General features: G+C 42.5%; 1 protein-coding gene across 1 annotated transcript; it reads right to left on the bottom strand.

Annotated features, from left to right (window-relative positions):
• Positions 1-303: 303 nt before the first annotated feature.
• On the bottom strand, positions 304-15,809 carry UQCRB (ubiquinol-cytochrome c reductase binding protein). Its single transcript, XM_084849073.1, has 4 exons — positions 15,773-15,809; positions 11,062-11,133; positions 8,888-9,054; positions 304-7,991 (listed from the first exon to the last, which is right to left on the bottom strand). Exons 1-4 carry the CDS (start codon positions 15,789-15,791, stop codon positions 7,914-7,916), a joined length of 336 nt encoding a protein of 111 aa, XP_084705199.1. The 5' UTR covers positions 15,792-15,809; the 3' UTR covers positions 304-7,913.
• Between the last annotated feature and the right edge of the window lie 252 nt (positions 15,810-16,061).

Genomic DNA, 16,061 nt, shown 5'->3' with positions numbered 1-16,061 from the left:
ATATCCAAGTCAATAACATTGTGAAGGGAAAGCTAGTTTTGCCTGAAAAATTATACCAAGCACGTTAAAACATTTAAAACATTTATGTTTTAACATCTCCAGATTTTATGAGGTGTTCTTTACACAGTCATCTGGTCTGTTTAAAGACTAAGCAATAATAGAAAAGGAAATACAGCTACAAGTGATTGAAGTAATAAAATCCTGAAATGAAATAGCATCTCATAATTCATTTTACACAGCATATATTAGATTTCATTACATCAGTACATGACTTAGTAGTAAATTCTCCAGTGGGTCATAAACCGTCAAGGTGCTGTCATCTTGAAAAATGTAGTTTTTTTTTTTAAGCCATGATAGCTAAAGGAGCACTTTGTACATCTATGGCACACCCCCACCTAGAGCCAATGTAAAGAATTTATATGTAAGAAGCTGCTATGCTGTTTACCTGCAAAGTTATGTTTCGTATTCATATTAAGCTTTAGAATTAGCTAGCCATGATACTAATAAACCGCCACATCCACTATTTTGATTTTATGCTCATCTGAAATGCAGCATGTTTTGGTGCCTGCTGAGAAATGCAGTGCAATTTCCCCAAATGTACCATTTTGGTATCAGCGTAGCTGAACAGCTTCTAAGCAATTTTAAATTGGTAACCTGGCTTTGTCTTATTTAAAACATTCCTAGAAACAGAGAAAGCTGCCTTATACCAAGCCATTGGTTCACCTAACTCAGTCCTGTCTACACTGACTGGAAGTAGCTCTCCAGGGTTTCAGATGGGGTTTTCTCCAGCCCTATCTGGAGTTGACAGGGTTTAAACCTGGGACTTTCTACATGCAAAGGGTGGTTTACAATAGCACACAAAACAGAATTCTTATCCTCCGTGGGACAAACTGGATGTGGTTGGTGCAGATATGGGTTGAACACACACAGTTTGTTCTTCATCGCATCTAGTTTACCATCAAAGATCTATTCCTGTCATAGCCAAGAATCATACCATTCCATTCCTAGGAAATGTGCATGAGCAGCACAGCCCAAAAGAGATGACAAATGACAGACAGACATGGCAAACGTGGCCCTTTAGTCTATAGACAGACAGCTACTTCATTAAAAAAAAAAAACTGTGGAAGAAGAACAAGCATCAGTACATTAGTACGGATACACCTGGGAGAGAAACAGTGGAGGCTTCTGCAACTTTCCCTGAACAGTTGCAGAAGCAAGCACTTGGTAGGAATAAACTGCAAGTGATTATGACAAACCTGTATGTAAAAGCCATGTGGCTAGTGAATTAATATAAAAACGCAAGTATGTGTGCATGATTTAAAGCGCATCATCAGCAGGGGAGGGAAGTGGAACTCTCTATCCCAAGTTGTATTGCTCAAGCTCTTTCTCCTGGTAGAGCTCTGAAGTAACCTGACATGAGAAAAAGAGCTGGGAAATTGTGGGGGGGGAGGTTGACCCCCTTTTCCTCCCATCTATTCAATGCTTCAAATCATTTTAAATCTCCCACCCTTTATATGAAATCAGCACAACCAGAGTTAAGTGCTACTATTTGTGTTTTGGTTTTGGATTTTGTTTCAGCCACAATTTTAAGGAAGTTGAATGTTTATGAATTATCTTCTGCAATTTCTACCCCACTGCCCATTGGATTCAAATACTGGGAAATAAGGCTGTACCCAGTAAAAAAAAATTACCTGAAGGAGACTTGCAGAATGAGTCTTCTGTTATACCACAACTTTGTAATTCGAAGGAATTCTTACTTCTTGGGAGTCAGGAAGAAGTTCCCTCTGCTCTGGTGATGCCAAGGAGCAAGTAACAAGTGATAATTTGGAATGCCAAGGTTTTTCTGTGGATACTCCTATACATGCGTAGAGAATTGGGCCCATAACCTGTAGTTTCCTCTAACTCTGATTCCATGGAATCAGACTATGGCCCCATGTCTATACTGGCAACACTATGATAGGTTCTAATAATGTCAACCTCCTTCATGGATCACTGCCTTGTTGTGGCGAAGGGGCTTGCGTAACTCAGTGAAGCCATAAGCTATGCCGTGCAGGGCCACCCAAGACAGACAGGTCATGGCAGAGAGTTCTGACAAAATGTGGTCTACTGGAGAAGGAAATGGCAACCCACTCCACTATTTTTGCCAAGAAAACCCCATGGAATGTATCACAAGGCTAAGATATGACACCGGAAGATGAGCCCCTCAGGTCGGATGGTGTCCAATATACTACTGGGGAAGAGCAGAGGGTATTTCCAAGTAGCGCCAGAAAGAGTGAAGCGGCTGGGCCAAACCCGAAAGGACACTCAGCTGTGGATGTGTCTGGTGGTGAAAAGAAAATCCGATGCTGTAAAGAACAATATTGTTTAGGGACCTGGAATGTCAGATCAATGAATCAAGGTAAGCTGGAGGTGGTCAAACATGAGATGGCAAGATTGAACATTGACATCTTGGGGATCAGTGAACTAAAATGGACAGGCATGGGTGAATTTAATTCAGGTGACCATCATATCTACTATTGTGGGCAAGAATCCCTTAGAAGAAATGGAGTAGCACTCATAGTCAACAAAAGGGTGGGAAAAGCAGTACTGGGGTACAACCTTAAAAATGACAGAATGATCTCAGTACGAATCCAAGGCAAACCATTCAACATCACAGTAATTCAAGTCTATGCCCCAACCACTGATGCCGAAGAAGCTGAGGTTGATCGGTTCTATGAAGACCTCCAACACCTTCTAGAACTAACACCAAAAAAGGATGTCCTCTTCATCACAAAGGATTGGAATGCTAAAGTAGGAAGTCAAGAAATCACTGGGATAACAGGCAGGCATGGCCTTGGTGTACAAAATGAAGCAGGACAAAAGCTAATAGAGTTTTGCCAAGAGAACACGCTGATCATAGCAAACACTCTTTTCCAACAGCACAAGAGACGACTCTACACATGGACATCACCAGATGGTCAATATCGAAATCAGATTGATTATGTCCTTTGCAGCCAAAGATGGAGAAGCTCTATACCGTCAGTAAAAACAAGACCTGGAGCTGACTGTGGCTCAGATCATGAGCTGCTTCTTGCAAAATTTTGGCTTAAATTGAAGAACGTAGGGAAAACCACTAAACCATTCAGGTATGACCTCAATCATATCCCTTATGAATATACAGTGGAGGTGAGGAATAGATTTCAGGGATTAGACCTGATAGACAGAGTGCCTGAGGAACTATGGACAGAGGTCCGTAACACTGTTCAGGAGGCAGCAACGAAATCCATCCCAAAGAAAAAGAAATGCAAGAAAGCCAAGTGGCTGTCTGATGAGGCTTTACAAGTAGCTGAGGAAAGAAGGGAAGCGAAAAGCAAGGGAGAAAGGGGAAGATATCTCCAACTGAATGCAGAGTTCCAGAGAATAGCAAGGAGAGACAAGAAGGCCTTCTTAAATGAACAATGCAAAGAAATCGAGGAAAACAGAATGGGAAAGACTAGAGATCTCTTCAAGAAAATCGGAGATCTCAAGGGAACGTTTTGTGCAAAGACAGGCATGATAAAGGACAAAGAAGGCAGGGACCTAACAGATGCAGATGAGATTAAAAAGAGGTGGAAAGAATACACAGAAGAACTATACAGGAAAGATCTGAATGTCCCTGATAGCCATGATAGTGCAGTCACTGAACTTGAGCCGGACATCCTCGAGAGTGAAGTCAAGTGGGCCTTAGGAAGCATTACTAACAACAAAGCTAGCGGAGATGACAGTATTCCAGCTGAGCTATTTAAAATCCTAAAAGACGATGCTGTTAAAGTGCTGCATTCAATATGCCAACAAATTCGGAACACTCAACAGTGGCCACAAGACTGGAAAAGGTCAGTTTACATTCCAATTCCAAAGAAGGGCAACACCAAAGAGTGTTCAAACTACCGCACAATTGCACTCATTTCACATGCCAGCAAGGTGATGCTCAAAATCCTACAAGCTAGGCTTCAGCAGTATGTGAACCGAGAACTACTGGAAGTACAAGCTGGGTTTCGAAGAGGCAGAGGAACTAGAGATCAAATCGCCAACATTCGCTGCATCATGGAGAAAGCAAGAGAATTCCAGAAAAACATCTATTTCTGCTTCATTGACTACGCTAAAGCCTTTGATTGTGTGGATCACAACAAACTCTGGCAAATTCTTAAAGTGATGGGAGTACCAGACCACCTTACCTGTCTCCTGAGAAACCTGTACGAGGGTCAAGAAGCAACAGTAAGAACCAGACACGGAACAACGGATTGGTTCAAAATTGGGAAAGGAGTACGACAAGGCTGCATATTGTCACCCTGCTTATTTAACTTATATGCAGAGTACATCATGAGAAATGCCGGGTTGGATGAATCAGAGGTCGGAATTAAGACTGCTGGGAGAATTATCAACAACCTCCGATATGCAGACGATACCACCCTAATGGCAGAAAGCGAAGAGGATCTAAAGAGCCTCTTGTTGAGGGTGAAAATGGAGAGTGCAAAAGCTGGTTTGAAACTCAACATTAAAAAAACGAAGATCATGGCATCTGGCCCTATCACTTCCTGGCATATAGAGGGGGAAGAAATGGAAGCAGTGGCAGATTTTACTTTCTTGGGCTCCAAGATCACCACAGACAGTGACTGTAGCCATGAAATTAAAAGACGCTTGCTCCTTGGGAGGAAAGCTATGGCAAACCTAGACAGCATAGTCAGAAGCAGAGACATCACCTTGCCGACAAAGGTCCGTCTAATCAAAGCTATGGTTTTCCCAGTAGTAATGTATGGCTGTGAGAGCTGGACTATAAGGAAGGCTGAGCGCCAAAGAATTGATGCTTTCGAACTGTGGTGTTGGAGAAGACTCTTACAAGTCCCCTGGACTGCAAGGAGGTCAAATCAGTCCATCCTAAAGGAAATCAACCCTGAGTGCTCATTGGAAGGACAGATACTGAAGCTGAAGCTCAAATATTTTGGCCACCTAAAATGCAAAGAGAAAACTCTCTGGAAAAGACCCTGATGCTGGGAAAGACTGAAGGCAAAAGGAGAAGGGAACGGCAAAGGATGAGATGGATAGATAGCATCATCGATGCAATGAGTATGAACTTGAGCACGCTCCGGGAGAGAGCGCAGGACAGGAAGGCCTGGCGTGCTATGGTCCATGGGGTCACGAAGAGTCGGACACGACTGAACGACTGAACAACAACAATAATGTCAACCACAACATCAGGGGTTCATACACCTGCTCATCTTTTAATGCGATATATACCATCATTTACCAGCAATGCCCTACTGCATTCTACATAAGGCAAACAGGCCCTTCTCTACCCGAAAATATAAACGGGACACAAATCTGACATCAGAAATGGCAATATTAAAAAAAAAACAGGTTTTAGGTGGTGGAGCGGGGGCATTTCAGCTTCCCGGGGCAGCTGGTCACTGATATTAAGATGGTCATTTTTCAACAAAGGAATTTCAAAGACAGATTGCAATAGAAAAAATGTTGAAGTACCACTCAAGAGGTTCAACTCTATCTTCTGTGGCTTGAGCAGGGACAGCCTTTTTTTAACATTGCAATACATGTATTAATCAGCTCACCAATGCAGGGATGTCTGTATTATCATCCAACCGCTTTGTGAATGGCCATTGTTAAGAAGCTATCACACTATCTGTATTTTCTCCATTTCAGTTCTCTCTGACTTCACTGTTTACAATCCCTTCCCCCACAAACATGTGTTTATATGTACACTTGGAATGCAACAAAACACTTCATACATCTGATGAACTGGACTGCAGGCCATGAAAGCCTATGCCATACTAAATTTTCCAGTTTTTACTATGCTACAAGACTCATTGTTGTGTTTGCCACAACAGACTAACACAGCTATCCCTCTGGAAAATATAGACAGGGGACGTCTCACAGCCTAGTTAACTTTTGAAATGTGTTGCTACATCAAGTTGCAAGCTTCTGAACAAGCTGCTTTAAACTGGGGTCTGGTCCATCCAGGACCCACACTAACCAGATTCAAGGATACCAATATGACCTATGTGAAAGAATGGCGGAGTTTATTGATGGTAAATGGATGCAGATAGAATAAAAGCAAAGAAAGTTTACACACGCCGTTAACTCTGGGTTCAGTCACTCTGGTTCCCAGGGGAGTGACGGGCATCATCCCATGGAGCTGGTTATCTGAGCAAGTGGTGCACCTTCCCAGTCTCAGACGAGAACAGGTAACAGGCCAATTTGCTCAGGATTTTATAGAGCAAGTTTCACTGTTAGAAAACTGTCAGGAAGCACACCCACACTGCCCACCCCCCTTACCAAGGCCTTTCCCTCTTGGAACAGAGAAAGGAGCATCTTTATCAATTCAGGAAGTACACTGTGCAGAGCTGTGCAAAGCAACTACTGTGCATTGTCTGTTAGTAGCAAAAAGTGTGGCCTTCACTGTATGTGAATACAGCCAAGAGAACCAGCTCTAAAATCATGTAAATTGCCATGAAAATCTAGCAAATTAGTATACTTATGCCATTAAACACTGCATTAAATACTGCATATGACTCTGGGTAAATTCACACCTGATTGCCCACCATTTTTCCAAAACCAAATACAATATACAAGCTTCTTTGCATTCCAGAGTAGTCTACAAAACATAGCCAGATTATGCATACTTCTGTTCACTGAAAATGTTATGTCTTTTTAAAAAAAGGAAAAGGTGAACTGGCTATGCGCAAGGAATTTGGATGGATTCAGAGGTGCGTAGCCATGGAAGTGGCCCTTATGGAACTGCAAATGGAGAAATGAGATAGTCACTCTACATCTGCAGTTTTTGTAACAGGAGTTGTTTGCCACAGCTTGCTGGCACTACGGAGCAGTTTCATGCATCATCAAGAAACAGAGAAAGTAGACACATGAGTCACTTGTACTCTAGCTTTGCCAGCTTTTGCTGCAACGTCTGAAGTGAGGACCTGTTTCCTTTGCTTTTGGACAGATCTGCAAGGTCACTGATCACAATGTGGGTATTATAGGAAAAGCGGTGGAGGCCATGCTTCTGCTTTTCATACTTCCCACTATCATGGAAAGCAGTCAAATCCTTTCTTCTTTTTTTTAAACAGACAAAGCACTTCTAATATGTAACAATGTAGATTAAAAACTAGTGAGTCAGAGAAAAGCATACTTTATAAAGAACACATTTCAGCTCTCACAATCATATTCTAAACCTTTTAACTCCACAATAGGTCCTCTTGATTCTAATAGGATTCAACTCCAAAGAGTACTCAGGACTGTATATTTGAGTAATTCATTATAGCTGAAGTACACTAGGTATAATTCAGTAAATATAGCCAAGTGATTAATTCAGGTTAAATGAGGCAACTGCCTTTATTTAAAGATTGCCAGGAACCACAAATTCCAAAAGCAGCTATTAATGTAGCATTCCATTTGTTTTGGTCGACATGACAGGGATTATGTAGCGTTGTTGCCGCCAAATACTTGCATGTCTGCATTCCCACCACCAGGGAAAACAGATGATGATGGATATATACAGTCACTCTGCAGATGGGCATCCCTTTTTAAAAATGAATCAGAAAAGCAGAAACAAACAGCAAAGGATGTTGCTTACCTATCCTCCCAGCTGCAGGAAACAGCTGTATTATGACAAAAAGAATTACTCAAACAGCTGGAATGAAGATCACAAATCACCATGTTAGCATGCAGCGTAGCTGAAAAGACTTGAACAGATTCCTTGAAATTTAGGAGAGAGGATTCCAAGAAGATTTAGTAACGTTTATTTGAGTTGGATGAACAAATATTAGTGAGCAAAGGGTTGCATGGGTTTCTTCTCAGCACCCAGATTTGCTGAACAAACCCCTAGCTGAACCACATAAATTAAATCTTAGGGAAAAATGCGCTCAAATGAAGTAAAGCAGCAGTTACTTCTTCTCCCACTCTTCTCTTTCGAGTCTTTCACGAATGACTTCTTTCAGGTATGGCTGAAGGTAATATTTATCCTAAAAAGAGGTAAGCGTATTAAAAATTTTAGGGGCACAACTTGTTGTACAAACAGGCAACAACATGGACGATTGGCTACTAACAAACTAGTCAGTTTTGGCAACAGTGAAGAGAGTTATCTAAAACGCTGAACTCAGAATTCACCAGCTGGGCATTTCTGCTACCATTTGTGGAGCACCTTCACTACAGTTGTGCAAGTAGTACATTGGTTCTACCAAACATCTTATTTGTTACTGAAATTTGGAGATATATTCTGACTAAATTTGACTCTTTTGCTTAACATGTTTACAATGAAAACCTGAAATAAGTCAAGAGCCAGTTAAGTCACTTTTCTTCTCTTCGTTCACAAAAGCTCATGCCATAAATCTGTTAGTCTTTAAGGTGCCACATGCCATGTTTTTGCTGCAACTGACTAATATGGATACACCTCCAGAAGATATTTCATTCAGCATCAGTTGTTAGTGATCCATTTATCTGCCCTCTCCTCATTTCTGAACTGCAGACCTGTGCACAGAGGTGCAATCCACTTCCCCCTTGGGAGCCCTGACCAGCCTATCCAACATCAAGGGTAAAAGTGTCCGGGAAAACTTTGCCCTTTACCCCTGGTGATCCCAGTGACTGGAGCATACAAATATTATACAATATTTGTACTGTGTATTTTCAGGAAAACTTTGAAGGAAATAATCTTCCAGTGTACTAAATCAGTCTGAGAGCATATTTTTATTATATGTATTGATTGTTGGAAGCAACCTTGTGAGGGTTTTTACCCTAAAAGGCTTATTATTATTTTTAAATCAATCACTGGGAGGACACAATATTTCTGTTGGCTTACAACCAACTTTCCTTATAAAACCAAGTTGATTCTTTTCACAACTGTGTATGTAACAATTCATACCTCTTCATATTTTACCCACTGTTCTTTAGGAAGGATTTGGTGCCTCATGGACAAGTCCAATGCTCTCTTGATGCGAAATAATCTTTCATTATATACATCTTCCGGAAGCCTCTTTAGCGCTTCCTTCACATCCTGATCTTCATACACTGTATCATCTCGCATAAGTCCTACAACAGAAAGATGTTTCTTATGTTAACCCAAATGCCAAACATCAATAAAGACAGGAGAAGCTATCGTTTTTCGAATGCCAAGGCCTTCAAACTTGCATGTGGAATTCACAGTATCTCTTTACAAGCGGCTGCACCTTGATCTCCAGGAATTAATTTTTCACAGCTTATTACCACTAATTGCCTTATTGGAAGTGCCTGAAAACATCAGTTTTAGATGTGCGTGCACAAGTCACAGGAGCCCCCGACGTATAAAGAACCGCAAACTCAACTGTAGTAAATACACATGCAAAGGCACCTTTACTTCTAAACAAATGCTTTTAGGATTGCAGCCTGGTCTCACCATCCAACAGTGATTTACCTGGAGCCTCCAAACCACTTACTCAGGAGTAACTACATAAGATCATCAAAGATAAAAATATTACTTTAATAATTTTTACCAGCTTCTGGCTGGGGAATGGTCGGAGTTGTAGGACTTCTTTCTGTCTAAACATGGGTTGCACCCTTAGTGGGTGTTCTTTAAAAAAAAAAACCAACTTGCCATCTTTATTCTCCCAATAAGTTGTACCCAAATTAAAGCTGCAATTCTATGGACACTTACCTGAAATTAAGCCCCACTGAACCTAAGGGGACTTACTTCTAAGTAGGCATGCATAAGATTGCACTAAGTTACTTGAACTTGGGTCTCACTGAAATCAGTGGGACAAGTTAGGCATGACTTAACTTAGTTTCCATTTATTTAAATGGGAACTAAGTGCAAGTCTGGATCCAACCCAATGATACTGGATGAACAATGATTTGGTAGTAATACCATATATAAATCTGCTAAAAATCAAAACACAATCATGTGGTAAAAGAATCACCATGTAGGAGGTGTAAGTTAAATATATCACAACAGATTGGCTTTGCAGATAAGTACACAAAATGCAGTAGCCCACAAAGTTTCACTAGCCCAGCTACCCACACTAGGGTTCAGCATTAGTCTGGTCAAGAAGGAGTTGACCAACTGACTGGTCAAATATTATCAAATATTGGTCAAGTATTTTAAAGCAATAACTTCATTAGAACTTTAGACACTTTAATCATCAAAGGTTTGATACTTATGGTATCAAGTTAGATAGCTTATTGTAAAACTAACTTTAAAAAATTTCTAGACCCAAATCCAGTCTTGCACAGGTACTTTACAGTGCAGACCACTAGATCACATAGTGGGAACATTAACTGTTACTTCAGCAAACTAGGTAAGAGTTTTAGGCAGTCTTAGGCAGTGACCTTTGTCGCTGATGACTCCGGCTGAAATCTTGGACATGCTTACCTGAGAATAAATCCCACTGAACCCCGTGGGACTTACTTCTGAGTAAACATGCTTAGGACTGCACAGTTAATTATGTTCCTGTTTCTCTTTGGAGATGCCTGCACTTATAGCAGCCAGTAAGCAGGAGAAACCTTGCTAGGTTGCTGTGTTCAGTCCTGACTGCTGCAGGGCTTGGAAGTAAACAGCCCCACTCCTGCCCTAGCTAACAAATAATGCCATAATGACAGAGGTAAATATTCCAGCTGTGTCACCTACAAAGCTGGAATATTTCACCACAGTCAAATACAGATGGTCAATTCATACTATTTGACTGGCCAGTTGACTAGCATGACAACCCTAACCTATAGCATCTGAGTTAGTCAAAGAAATGGATTCTCTCTCTCTCTCTCTCTCTCTCAGCCTAAAACAGGGAAAGCCATCTTCTGTATTTTCAGGGGTCACTTGTTTACCTACATTTATTTTAAAAGTTATCGCATTTATCTTCTGTGAAGAATCCAAAGTGTGTAACAATAAACATTAACACACCAATAAGAATAATCAAAAGTAAACAATAAACTAGCAGATTGTGGACAAGCAGCAAGATTATCTTTTTCCAATCAGTAGGCCCTCTTATGAATCAGGCTCCAAGAGGAATTCTGCAATTCAACAGTACAGGCTTCATGGTTACAGAGCACATGCACGCTAAAACCTACCAAGCTTGTTGAATCCAGCTGCATTGTAATACCATTTGCGAAGACCATCAAGCAGACGACCACTGGCTGCAGCTGGAAGTATTAATCAAAAGTATTAATTCAAGAGCAAAAGATGATCTGGTGTATCCAGAAAAAAAAAAACCACAAATCTACAAAGATTTTAATATGCAATTTGAGACAACAAATAACTGGGTAATCATTGTGGTGTAGTGGTTAGAGTGCTGGACTAGGGAGACCCAGGTTCAAGTCCCCAGTCTGCCATAAAGCTCACTGGGTGACTTTGGGTCAGTCACTGACTCTCAGCCTAGCCTACCTCACAGGATTATTGTGAAGATAAAATGGAGAGAAGGAGCGTGTATGTTCCTTGGAGGAAATGGCAGGATATAAATGTAATAAATAAATAAAATAGGGCCAATAGTTTAGCGGCTGTATACTTGTCAGTAGCTTAGAAGAACTCAATAGTACTCAGAGTAGTTTTAAGTACAATATTTTTTTAGGGGAATGGAGAAGTTGTATACAAACTCCTCAACCCTGGGACATTTATGAATAGTGTCAAAGGAAACAGTGAAAGGTGTTTCATTTCACTGGTTCTAAATTCACTGGTTCTAAATTATGGTTCTAAATTCAAATTTATTTTCTGATGCAATTTTTGCATGGGTGTAAACAGAGAGGGGTTTTTGATAGCCAGGTTCCATGAACGATTAAAGGATAGCAAACTTTCTTGCTACATTTATTCAGACCACAATCTTGAATGCAGGCATTGTTTTCACTATGCCAAATACACACGTGCATGTACATATTTTTAGAAGTCTTCAAATCCTGGGTTTCAATTGAGAATTATGGGTTAAATCCAAGGTTGCTCTAGTAGAAGTACATTAGCATAAGAGGACTTTCTCCCTCTCTTGGTGTTCCTGCAGTCCTCAGTGCTGCCCCAAAATCTCATCTGGAGGGTATCCCAGCCACCCAGATAAGATTTTGAGGGAATATGGAGGGCTGTGAGGATAGGGAGAATTACCCCCCTGCTCTCGGTTCCTCTAATGGAACTGCTTTCATCAGCAGACTGACAACATTGGACACAAGCCTATATGTAAAATATTTACAGAAGAAGTAGTATTTGTTCGCCACTACATTCAGCACTATTCTGAATGCAGTGAGCTGACTCCCAAGTAAATATGTGTAGAACAAGCTGTTAGACCCACACATTAAAGGGCCCAGTTAGATTTCTTATTGTGGGGCCGTATAAACTCTGCCTACCCTAAATGTGACTTCCTGGATTTACTTCAAACATTCACAGCCAGGACTAAAACTTCCAGTTGAATTTTCTGAAGGATTTTACCACAATCTGTATGTAGTAAATTATGTATTAACATATCATAACTCCAGAAATATTGACAGGTGCATCAAATTGAAGTTGTTGGGATCAACATAACGGAACAGATAATGGAAAAGCTCTACGTCAGTTTACTGGAACTTAATTCACATGATCATTCAGAACTTTCTGCTTGAAATACAATAGTATTTTCAGGAATGCCATCTTATATAACCTATGAATCTATTTATAAATAGAATATGACCCAGCTAAAAACTTTAGAGAAGGCGCTAAAGCAGTGGTGGGGAACCTTAGGCCCACGGCCAAATCTGGCCCTCCTGAGGTCCCAATATCCCCAATATGGCCCTCCGGGATTCCCTACATTGCCACACCTCCTTTCCCTTGCTCCAGCCCCTTTCCCCCAACCACTGATGATTTGGTGGTTTCCTGCCTTTTGTGCAGTTTTTCCCCATTCTGAAAGGTTGAAATGCCTCCTCTAAGGCTTAGTTACTGGCAGGAAGAGCTTTGAGCTACAATATGCAGGCAGTGTTTTGTGTTTTGTGGCCCCAGAAGTGTTCTCTGAAACTGAATTTGGCCTTGGGCTCAAAGAGGTTCCCCACCGCCATGCCAAAATAACAAGTTTGTCAAATACAGTCTCAAATCCTACTGCTACCTGACAGAACTTGTTAAGAGGAAAAACTCTAGATGAAAGACCACCACAAAGGAACTTAAATAAATGACAGAGTATGCAGAACATTAACTGGAACTGGGCATTAGGGCAGAACAGCTTTTGTTTTAAACCAAGTATATGCAATCTGGTGCCCTGCAGGTATTTTGGACTACAACTCCCATAAGACCCTGCCCACTTGGCCAATGCTCAAGAATTATGGAAGCTGTAGTCCAAAACATCTGGAGGGCTCAATTTGCCTACCCCTGTAAACCACAGGAAAAAAAGATGGAAGCACAAAGGAGGATAAACTTTGGAAAGAAAGAAAAATGCAGCATCTATCCTTTCCAGAGAAACATCTTGCAGAAAACAGTTATACAACAGCAGATGAGAAGCCTCCTCACCCACCCACCCACCCCACTTCCATGGCTTGCCATGGAAAACTTCCAAAGCTTGCCCGCCCTCACACTCCCCTAGGCAATATCACCCTGTCACTTTCTTCAAACAATCAGCAATTTAACAAGGATGCTCCCTTCAGAAACCACTGCCCTTCTGATGGTTCGTACCACTGGTCAGGGATTGTTCTGCAAATTGGGGGAGAAGACAGGAGGGTCAGAGGGATTTGTGTGCTACAATTCATAAGCTAAAGGAGGGTGACAGGGGTTGCCACTTGCTGCTGTCCCACAGGGTGTTTGCAGTTTCTCTCAGATCCAGCTTTTCTTCAGAAGAGCAAGATGGCCACAATCAAGGTTCTAAATTCAGCTTTTCATCCACCTGTTGTTGTTGTTCAATCGTTAAGTCGTGTCTTCGTGATCCCATGGACCATAGCACGCCAGGCCTTCCTGTCCTGCGCTCTCTCCCGGAGTGTGCTCAAGTTCATATTCATTGCATCGGTGATACTATGTAGCCATCTCATCCTCTGCCATCCCCTTCTCCTTTTGCTTTCAATCTTTCCCAGAATCAGGGAGTTTTCTCTTCGCATTAGGTGGCCAAAATATTTGAGCTTCAGCTTAAGCATCTGTCCTTCCAATGAGCAGTCAGGGTTGATTTCCTTTAGGATTGACTGATCTGACCTCCTTGCAGTCCAGGGGACTTGTAAGAGTCTTCTCCAGCATCACAGTTCGAAAGCATCGATTCTTTGGCACTCAGCCTTCCTTATAGTCCAGCTCTCACAGCCATATGTTGCTACTGGGAAAACCATAGCTTTGATTATATGAACCTTTGTCGGCAAGGGGATGTCTCTGATTCTTACTATGCTGTCTAGGTTTGCCATTGCTTTCCTCCCAAGGAGCAAGCGTCTTTTAATTTCATGGCTACAGACACCATCTGCGGTGATCTTGGAGCCCAAGAAAATAAAATCTGTCACTGCTTCCATTTCTTCCCCTTCTATATGCCAGGAAGTGATGGGGCCAGATGCCATCATCTTAGTTTTTTTAATGTGGAGTTTCAAACCAGCTTTTGCACTCTCCACTTTCACCCTCAACAGGAGGCTCTTTAGATCCTCTTCGCTTTCTGCCAATAGGGTGGTATCGTCTGCGTATCTGAGGTTGTTGATAATCCTCCCGGCAATCTTAATTCCGACCCGTGATTCATCCAACCCGGCATTTCTCATGATGTACTCTGCATATAAGTTAAATAAGCAGGGTGACAATATGCAGCCTTGTCATACTCCTTTCCCAATTTTGAACCAATCCGTTGTTCCATGTCCGGTTCTTACTGTTGCTTCTTGTCCCTTGTACAGGTTTCTCAGGAGACAGGTAAGGTGGTCTGGTACTCTCATCTCTTGAAGGATTTGCCAGAGTTTGTTGTGATCCACACAAGCAAAGGCTTTAGTGTAGTCAATGAAGGAGAAATAGATGTTTTTCTGGAATTCTCTTGCTTTCTCCATGATGCAGCGAATGTTGGCGATTTGATCTCTAGTTCCTCTGCCTCTTCGAAACCCAGCTTGTACTTCCGGTAGTTCTCCGTTCACATACTGCTGAAGCCTAGCCTGTAGGATTTTGAGCATAACCTTGCTGGCATGTGAAATGAGCGCAATTGTACGGTAGTTTGAACATTCTTTGGCATTGCTAGTCTCCCCAAATCCTTTATTTCAGCCTTCCCCAACCTGATGCCCTCCATATATGTTGGACTACAACTCCCGCAACTCCAGCCTGCGTGGCCAGTGGGAATTACGCTGACTTGGGATGAGGGAAGCTGTGGTCCAACAACCTGGAGGGCATCAGGTTGGGGAATTCTGCGTTGTTTACTTAGAACGAGAGCCCCCAGGAGACACAAACGTGTGCGCCATGGGATGGGGCGGACTAGGCGATTTTCTGGCAGCGATTAGATGAAAAGTTTCACCTGCCGCTCTTCCGCTATTGGTTGAAGCTGTTAAGAAGGGACACAACTCAAACCAAAAAAATAAGTGAAGGCCCCCACAACTATTGTTTCCTCCTCACATAAACTCTTAGGCTGCAACCGTATGCCCACTTACCCAGGAGCAAGCCCCGTTGCACTCAATAGGGTTTACTGACGAGTAGACACTACAGCTTGCGCTCTCAGAAAACCCTCACTTGGCACGCCGAGGGTCACAGCGACCCAGACGTTACCTCCGCTGCCTCGTCGTCCCTCGCATATCGCCATGCAACGCCGGCGAGCCCTTTCAGCTACTCCCTCATCCGCCCCGTTCCACAACCGCTCCTACCCGAGATACTCCCCGGACCACCGACTCCCCTTGTCACGGACGCACTCACCAGGCGCCCTCGCCGCCATCTTGACCTCTGAGAGCCCAGCCACGCGCGTTGCCTTTCGGGAAAATCTACTCGCTCGCCTTCCGATCACGTGCTCTCAAGCCTGCCCTGTCGCGTGCGCCTTGCGGCTGGGTGGCTTCGTGCTCCGACGCGACAGCTCGACCGCAGACGCGTCTCGAAGGCTGACGGGCTGAGCATTCCATTGTGCGGGACGAGACGGCCGGGTTGACTGTGAAGTCATTTTCCCGCCCCGATTTAAACGTGACACCTGTCCCCAGGAAAGGCTGGAGAA

The sequence above is a fragment of the Heloderma suspectum genome, chromosome 4 (genome assembly GCF_057233095.1).
Source record: "Heloderma suspectum isolate Gila_16-S chromosome 4, 16-S_ref, whole genome shotgun sequence".
NCBI lineage: Eukaryota > Metazoa > Chordata > Lepidosauria > Squamata > Helodermatidae > Heloderma > Heloderma suspectum.
The sequence above is the reverse complement of the archived record's forward strand: the minus strand, read 5'-3'. Positions and strand labels throughout refer to the sequence as shown.

Coding starts and splice junctions, on each gene's coding strand:
- UQCRB (XM_084849073.1), bottom strand. Junction 9,055..11,061: donor AGCTGGATTCAACAAGCTTG/GTAGGTTTTAGC, acceptor TTTCTGTTGTAG/GACTTATGCGAGATGATACA. Junction 7,992..8,887: donor AGTGGGTAAAATATGAAGAG/GTATGAATTGTT, acceptor ACCTCTTTTTAG/GATAAATATTACCTTCAGCC.